This window comes from Bacillus rossius, chromosome 2 (genome assembly GCF_032445375.1).
Source record: "Bacillus rossius redtenbacheri isolate Brsri chromosome 2, Brsri_v3, whole genome shotgun sequence".
Classification (NCBI taxonomy): Eukaryota; Metazoa; Arthropoda; class Insecta; order Phasmatodea; family Bacillidae; genus Bacillus; species Bacillus rossius.
The window spans coordinates 38,551,266-38,560,316 of NC_086331.1; the positions used below are offsets into that span (position 1 = coordinate 38,551,266).

Below are 9,051 nucleotides of genomic sequence, written 5' to 3' on the forward strand. Positions count from 1 at the left end.
ATTGGATTTGTGACGTCACGGCGGCAAAAATTCCTCAAAATTCCTCAAAAATGACTCAAAATGACTCAAAAATTCCCGTTTTAAGAAAAAATGTACTGTTTTCGAGGGAAAAATTCCCGTTTCGAGGAAAAATTTACCGTTTTATTCCTTAAAAATAACAGCAGCTAGGAATGTCCATATGTAGGCTTAAGCTACCATGTCTACAGCCTACGATAAGCCTCTGACGTCATCATGGATGATGACGTCACCGCTGCAATTTCCGTTACGCCCGCCATCTTTAAATATATTATCCGATTTTAATGAAAAAAAAATTAAATTCAATTAATAAAATTTTATTAAAAAATATTTAAAAAACATACATTAACGACACGGAGCTCGGAGTCCTCGGTTCGACCCCTGTGAGGGCAAAAAAATAAAAATGACGACCGATACTTCCCCCGCGGTGGCTGCTGGCATACTGACTCCTACCACTTTTTTTTTCAAAGCATATGTATCGTCACCTAGTAGGACATCATGTCCGCCATCTTGTCTTCGATGCTGGATGCCATCATCATTGTATCGTCGGCGAGAGTGCGCTGATGACATGTTAGCTTAATTCTTATCCGCTAGAGTGCAGTAATCATTTATTATTATTGCTGTGACCCCCGCCATCTTGAAATTTGGCCGTCATCTTGAAAATCCGTAGTTATTTAGCTAGAAATTCGGGAAAAGTTCCAAAATTCATTAAATAAATCACTCATTAATTTACATATTGATTCGATCTATTCCCGTCCTCCGTTCGATACCCGATCGAAGCAATAATGTTTAATTTAATGTAAGAAATAATAATTTCAATAAACCATGTTTAACATTCGTAGAGAGACTCTAAATCCTCTACAACCATTATCCTATCAGACATCAAGACCACCATATTGGAAATGCGTAATTTTAATGCTAGAGATTCGGGAAAAAGTTCAAAATTCATTAAATAAAATTGTATTCTATATACTGACTGATTAGATCGACTTAGGTCCTTGGTTCGATCCCTGGACGATACAAAACAACTTTAATATTTTAAAAAGGTACCACTAAAGTGGCAGGTTTAAGAAATTTAAAAACACCGCAAGTTCTTGTAAAAAAACTTTTATTACATAAGTACTACACTAATACAAGTACAAAAAAAATACACAGTTAAAGTACTAAAGTTTTGTGGATTCCTTGATTCAAACAGTCTTCTTAATGGATGAAGTAAGTCTTTTACATGTTCGTAAATGTCTATTCAGTTTAACAGGTCGACATATTGGTACACCACAATTTTCACACAAAGACGAATTATCGCCTTCATTTAAAGGACAGTGATATATTTCGTGTCGTTGTGCACTTTGAATATTTGCCAATGTTTTGTTACAAAATATACAGCTTGATTCCGATTAATGTACAGCCAGTCTATCACAATTCCTGAGGTGCCGTTTTAATCTTCCATATTGTACAAACTTGCTTAAACACCTGTTGCACTGATATTTAATGCGTTCAGAGTTATTACTACAATAGTGTATTACATGATCCCGTAATTCCAAGTGTTTGATCTTCTCACACTACATGCAGTCGGGTGATGGAACACCGCCGGATGCTCCTTCCTTCATCAATGACACTGGAATTGTTGACAACCATTGTAACACTGCTGACATGTTAACTTCTGCAGCCGTTGAGGTCTGCTCTGCAGAAGATGTTGCACGCGTCGAAATCTCCTGCTGTGCTGAGAGAGCAGGTGTAGCTGTAGACACCGTTGTCATCGTGCTCTGCACTGATGATGGTAGACGTTCGATCCAGGTTGGTGTAGATAGTAGTAATGATGAAATCGAGATCTTAAGAATAGCGAGATACCGGTCTATTATGTTTTTCAAGTCTAACTATCCGATCCGTTCATCACCGCAGTCAGAGACGGACTGAAGTTCATATCACCTGGGTCTCACTTATATAGTCTCATCAGCTGGTACAACACATGAGTCAAAACAATAACCATGTTCATTATACTCGCACTTAACTATCTTGGAGCATTTTTTATAATGAATATGTAAGCTATCAAGACGGGAAATAAGTTTATTGCACTTATTGCACTGAAAATGTATTCTTTTAACATTATAAGAACAACTGCTTCTTTCATGTCTGCGAGCATTTGAGGTGATAGTAAATGATGCGTCACAGTATTTGCACTGACGCAATGTACGCATTTCATTAGTGGAAGTATCCATTGCTGATGATGAAACTTCGGATGATGGTGGTATCACATCTGTTGAAATCTCCTCCAATGTTGACGTCGTTGTCGTTGCCAACGGGATCTCCACCTTCTCCGTCGTAGCTGTCGTAAAGGTTCCCGTAGACGATAGTACAACCTCCGAGTTCGACATTAAAGTTGGTAAAGATGCCATCGAGTTCGCAAGAACAGGTAATTACGCGATTTATGCACCAGATTAAACAAACTAGGTGATCCTTACACCGCCGACGTCAGTAAGAAACTGAGTGTCCTGCTGTCTAGGACTCGCTTATAAACATGCACCATATGGAATAATATGCTAGTCAAATCAAGAACCATCTACTATAATACTATAGTCAAAACAACATTAAAAATAGAAGGACCATCAACGAAAAGACAGCACATTTGGAAGCACATTTGAAAGCACCGTCAACGAAAAGGCAGCACATTTGGAAGCACCGACAACGAAAAGGCAGCACATTTGGAAGCACCGACAACGAAAAGGCAGCACATTTGGAAGCACCAACAACTAAAAGGCAGCACATTTGAAAGCATCTACAACGAAATGCAGCACATTTGGAAGCACCGACAACGAAAGGCAGCACATTTGGAAGCACCGACAACGAGAAGACAGCACATTTGGAAGCACCGACAACGAAAAGACAGCACATTTGGAAGCACCGACAACGATAAGGCAGCGAAATTGGAAGCACCGACAACGAAAAGGCAGCACATTTGGAAGCACCGACAACGAAAAGACAGCACATTTGGAAGCACCGACAACGAAAATGCAGCATATTTGGAAGCACCGACAACGAAAAGGCAGCACATTTAGAAGCACCGACAACGAAAAGGCAGCACATTTGGAAGCACCGACAACGAAAAGGCAGCGCATTTGGAAGCACCGACAACGAAAAGGCAGCACAATCATCAAAAAGGCCGCACATTTGTCATTGGCTCCAATATTCATTGGCTCCAATATTCATGGCTCCATTATTTATTGGTTCCATCAGTCTATTGATTCCATCAATCTAGTGATTCTATCAGTCATTGGCTCCTACAGTCATTGGCTCCAACTGTCTTTTGACTCACCAACTCCTAATATATTTGGCTAGAATTCTACGAGTCTAAGAGACTATGAGGCCACAAGGCTACAAGTATTAAAGGATCTAGCTGGTTACGAGTTATACATAGCTACGAGACTGCATGGCTAAAAGACCGCGTGGCTACGAAACTACATGTCTTTGAAGCTACAAGAATAAAAACAACTCGGCTCCAACTACTCCAGCAGCATTATGTTATTATATTGCATGACTACTTGTTTACGTAGCTACAAGTCTACGAGGCTACTTGGCTACATAGCTACAATTATACGAGGTCCCAAGACATCATGATTACGCGACAACGAGCCATGAGGTTACGAGACTAAACGACTACGAATCTTAAAGTTTACGAGGCTGCGATGCTGCGAGGCTACAGAGCTACGAAGCTTCTAGAACATAAGTTTACGAGACTGCGAGGATGCAGGACTACAAGTCTACACGAGTACTTGACTACGAAGCTACAAGTCTACAAGGCTCCAATTGCGGCATCTGTCTTCGTCTGAATTTTCTCTTTGGCTCCAACTCCTACAGCAGCATTATGTTATAATAGTACAAGGCTACTTGACTACGAAGCTACAAGTCTACATGGCACCAATTGCGGCATCTGTCTTTGACTGAATTTTTTCTGTAGCTCCAACTGCTACAGCAGCATTATGTTATAATAGTACAAGGCTACTTGACTACGAAGCTACAAGATTACATGGCACCAATTGCAGCATCTGTTTTCGGCTGAATTTTCTCTTTGGCTCCAACTGCTACAGCAGCATTATGTTATAATATTACAAGGCTACTTGGTTACGAAGCTACACATCTACAAGGCTCCAATTATCGCATCTGTCTTCGTCGGCATTTTCTCTTTTGCTCCCACTGCTCCAACAGCATTATGTTATATGATTCCATGGATACTTTGTTACGTAGCTGCAGGTCTACGAGGTTCCAATGCTTCATGTTTACGAAGCTTCCAGAACACAAGGTTACGAGACTGCGAGGCTACAGGACTACGAAGCTTCCAGGACACGAGGCTACATGGCTACAAGACTACATGACTCTAACTGATTACAATAGCACCATTCAGTGGTGAGAGTTAGGTTATCTAATGCAAAGCAAATTGATGCAAATAGTTCTGGCTGTCATCAACAGATGTAGCCAAGTGTTTCTTGCAGGTAAATATTAATTAGTTATTTTATGTGGGATGCGGGATGCTCACTAACGATCGCAAAAAAAGGAGGGCTTCGCTAGACATCAAGGAGAAGCAAGTTCGTCTTACATGTTAATAATTCGCTGATGTCTCATGGCATATTATTTGACTGAGTAATGGTTGTTTATTTCTTTAATTCCACCTGGTAAAATTATCGCTAGTGTCAATTTATTAGCAGAAATTCACTAATTAAATGTAACTCTGAATAAAATGACATGACTCATTACGTAAATATCCTTCATGCAGAGATCGATTTCTCACAAATAATCAGCAGCACTCGGAGAAAATCATTAGATGTCTAGCCAGGAATAACCAGAAGCACTTGGAGAAAACCATCAAATTATTAACAAGAATAATCAGGAGCACACGGAGAAAACGTAATGACAAGAATAATCGGAAGCACACGGAGAAAACCATACACATATTGAAAAGAATATTCATGAGCAAACATAATGACAAGAATAATCGGGAGCACACGGATAAAAAACCACCACACGTTTTCTTTGATATTATAAAATTACAGGAAAAAAATATTTGAATCGCTTATTTATGAAAAGGCATAAGTCAATTCACTAAAAGTTGTGGGAATATGCAAAAAACTATATCATATCTGTTATAAGTTTCATACATCAAAATTAATATTTTTTTACTACTCTGTACCTAAATGTCACTACATTGACAAGTGCATGCTTTGCAAGTGTTTCATTACCTGCGAGAAAAAAATTGTTAAATATCACAGACTTAGGCCCTTTTATAACTTAACCTTGCAAGTCAACAAAACTTTTTTAAAAATTATTCCAATCGAAATACAATGATGTAATTCAACCTAGATATAGTTCAGTAAACGTGTACACCATATTATTGAACACTTTACGCCATTTTCACTGACCTTATAATGCATAACATCACAGGCATACCCTCTTTAAACAACACCACAAAAGTTATGTACTAAAGCATCATTTCACTTTAAACAACAGTGATGTAAGACTACACATTGTTTTGAAAACATGTACAAAAGGTGTTAATATAACTTCACACTTTGTATGTTATTATGTAACAATGCCTGTTACAATGGCATGGTAGCTCAGTCTGTTTGCTTGGTAGGCCACTGGATAATCTCATCGTAGAAGTCTCTGTGTTCACCTGGAACATAACGGAGAACCTTCTTTAAGTCAATAATCTTCTTTGCATTAATTGGCACATTTTTCGCAGGATACGCCTTTTGAACAGGAATAGTAGGATTCAAACTTTTGTCGGATGATTGACGAAGCACAAAAGTATGTGACACAAGGCCGCCAATGAATTCGGAAGCAACTACAGTACCTTTATGGCGACTGTTGTACTGGAACTCTACAAACCTTGATACAGCAAAGTCTTGCTTCTGGCTTCGCGGAACTGCTTTACTCTGGCTTTCCAATGATAAGCATGTCTTTTTGTAATGGCTGGGCCACCAATTCTTGAAGTCCAACACGTCATCAGATGTTACCATGTTGACTGTGAATTTTCCAGGAACTCCTGCAGATGTAATAAGTTGGCAGACCTCCATGGGTACATAGTATCTATCAGTCTTTTTAAGAACACGTTTCACCAGTGCAAAATCACGATCGCAAGCAAGATATGAATGACCACGTATCGGAAACCGATGGATAATAATGTCAAATATGTTGGTGTCAGTAAGTGATAACAAGAATCTTACCATGCAATTGTTCTTATTCTGCCCTCCGCAAGCATCACTGTAAAGGTGCAGTTCTTTAACACATGGAGGCACGTTGTCACTTATGTATTTGTGGAGAAAAGAGCATGTTTCATTTGGCCCTTTATTTGCCTGCCCTTCGTGATATAAAAATAAACTCGCCTCATCTGTTTTCAGGTTATGTATGGCAAAGGGAAACACCGAAAGCTGGCGATAGTAAAAAAGCTCTTGTACTGGAATGCAGGGCAGTGAAATGTTCTGCATATAATCAAACGTTAACCCTAACACACTATCATTGTTTTTGCAAATGTGTTTCGTGTCTTTCATGCTTGTGTAAAACTTGTTACTCCTTCTTTCATGAATGGCCAGCTCGGCCATGGCAACTCGCTTAGCACATTCATTAAGATTAGGATTTTTTATCTTGACCTTCAGTTGTTCACATTCTCCACAGGTGTCTATCTGTGGTCTCCCAAAGTGGAGATTGAAATTTTCCCTGAAAATCTTGTAATATAAAGAATACTTAACTTTACAATCAGGAAATTTCTCTTTGAACAGTGTATGCATCTTCTTTATATCCAACTGCGCATCAAGATATTTATATTCTTTGGATGCATGGTGGCTTATCTTGACAGGAAATGAAGATATGTGGTCTTTGATGGCCTGAACATCACCAACAGGCACCGACTTCCTATTGTTTTGTTGGCCTCGCATGTATTTTGGAGTTTGTCCACATAGTAACAATGTTTGCAGTCTCCTTACCCTCTTGGCAGATACTCCATATAACTGAATGAATGCTTTCTTGCACACTTTCACTCTTCGTTCTTGAATAACTACATGGAAAGTGAAGGAGGATGACCTTTTTCCAGACTTGTCACCATTCCTTGGTCGGCGATGTTTAATTGGCACAGCGTCAAGCAAACCTTGAAGATAGATGTCTTGCTCATTCTTGCATGAAAAGGAATGTATAGCATCAAGTAATTTCCCTCTCTGTGCAATGTCAATCTTGTCATAGCATTTTCTTGCACATCTAAAACAATAAAAATAATGTTTTATGAGTCGTGCGAGCTATTTTAAATATTTCCAAATTATCAATAATAGGTAGTTAACTAATACATTTCTACAAACTGAATTATGTTTACGTGAGTGAAATCTGAAAGATGAATGAATATAAATCTTAAAAGAAAATAATATGAAGAATTAGGTTACCTGCACGACTCGGTAGTACTTTTAGTTTTCACAACATTCCCTCTGTAGTTTGCATACTCCTTTCCTTGCAGACGAGCTCGTTTAATTCTTTGACATTTGTATTCTTCCACATTTCGCACACCTTTTTTACGTTTCATGGAATGGTTACAATCATTTTCCACACAAGTCTTATAAGACTCCATTTCACTCATTTTCTACTAGTAAACAAACCAAAAGTAACTGAAAGTACACAACAAAACAAATGATAGCAGAATATACCAGCATGCAACACTGCATGATACTGCCAAAGAGGTCGGAAGAGTATACTGCTATTTGTTTTCTCTTTGTAACTAGCTGCAATTATATGGTTATGAAAGGACATAAGTCCACTGATTAATAGCTGTAATCATTTGGTTATGAAAGGACATAAGTCCACTGACTAATTCCTATTCATAACTAAACTAAATTTTCTGGCGGTCGGTAAACCCACTTCCATGCATCAGACTAGTGCCTTTTAGTAACTAAACGATGCGTATACACCCACAGATTGGCATCCTGTATGTAACTCATTTCTTCAAAAAAGTTGACTTATGCCCTTTCATAAATAAGCGATTCATTTTATAAATAGTAAATAAATAATAAAAAATTTAAAATGAAAAAAAAAATACAAAATTACATAAGATTCTGCTAGCTTGTGAACTTCTCATTGATGAGCAAAGATACAGTTCTAGTACAAGCCAGAATTTTATGTATTTTGTATTTTATTTTACATTTTAAATTTTTTATTTTTTATTATTTATTTGCTATTAAAAATATTTTTTTCCTGTAATTTTATGATATCAAAGAAAACGTGTGGTGGTTTTCTCCGTGTGCTCCCGATTATTCTTGTCATTATGTTTGCTCATGAATATTCTTTTCAATATGTGTATGGTTTTCTCCGTGTGCTCCCGATTATTCTTGTCATTACATTTTCTCCGTGTGCTGCTGATTATTCTTGTTAATAATTTGATGGTTTTCTCCAAGTGCTTGTGGTTATTCCTGGCTAGACATCTAATGATTTTCTCCGAGTGCTGCTGATTATTTGTGAGAAATCGATCTCTGCATGAAGGATATTTACGTAATGAGTCATGTCATTTTATTCAGAGTTACATTTAATTAGTGAATTTCTGCTAATAAAATGACACTAGCGATAATTTTACCAGGTGGAATTAAAGAAATAAACAACCATTACTCAGTCAAATAATATGCCATGAGACATCAGCGAATTATTAACATGTAAGACGAACTTGCTTCTCCTTGATGTCTAGCGAAGCCCTCCTTTTTTTGCGATCGTTAGTGAGCATCCCGCATCCCACATAAAATAACTAATTAATATTTACCTGCAAGAAACACTTGGCTACATCTGTTGATGACAGCCAGAACTTTTTGCATCAATTTGCTTTGCATTAGATAACCTAACTCTCACCACTAAATGGTGCTATTGTAATCAGTTAGAGTCATGTAGTCTTGTAGCCATGTAGCCTCATGTCCTGGAACCTTCGTAGTCCTGTAGCCTCGCAGTCTCGTAACCTTGTGTTCTGGAAGCTTCGTAAACATGATGCATTGGAACCTCGTAGACCTGTAGCTACGTAACAAAGTA

General features: G+C 38.1%; 1 protein-coding gene across 1 annotated transcript; it reads right to left on the reverse strand.

Moving 5' to 3' along the window:
* Positions 1-5,335: 5,335 nt before the first annotated feature.
* On the reverse strand, positions 5,336-7,599 carry LOC134529249 (uncharacterized). The gene is made up of 2 exons (XM_063363150.1): positions 7,434-7,599; positions 5,336-7,254 (listed from the first exon to the last, which is right to left on the reverse strand). Exons 1-2 carry the CDS (start codon positions 7,568-7,570, stop codon positions 5,619-5,621), a joined length of 1,773 nt encoding a protein of 590 aa, XP_063219220.1. The 5' UTR covers positions 7,571-7,599; the 3' UTR covers positions 5,336-5,618.
* Between the last annotated feature and the right edge of the window lie 1,452 nt (positions 7,600-9,051).

Excerpts from the sequence above, each read along its gene's own strand:
- LOC134529249 (XM_063363150.1), bottom strand. The coding sequence starts at position 7,570 with ATGAAACGTAAAAAAGGTGTGCGAAATGTGGAAGAATACAAATGTCAA. Across the intron at positions 7,255-7,433 it reads AGTACTACCGAGTCGTGCAG|ATGTGCAAGAAAATGCTATG; the intron begins GTAACCTAATTC and ends TTATTGTTTTAG.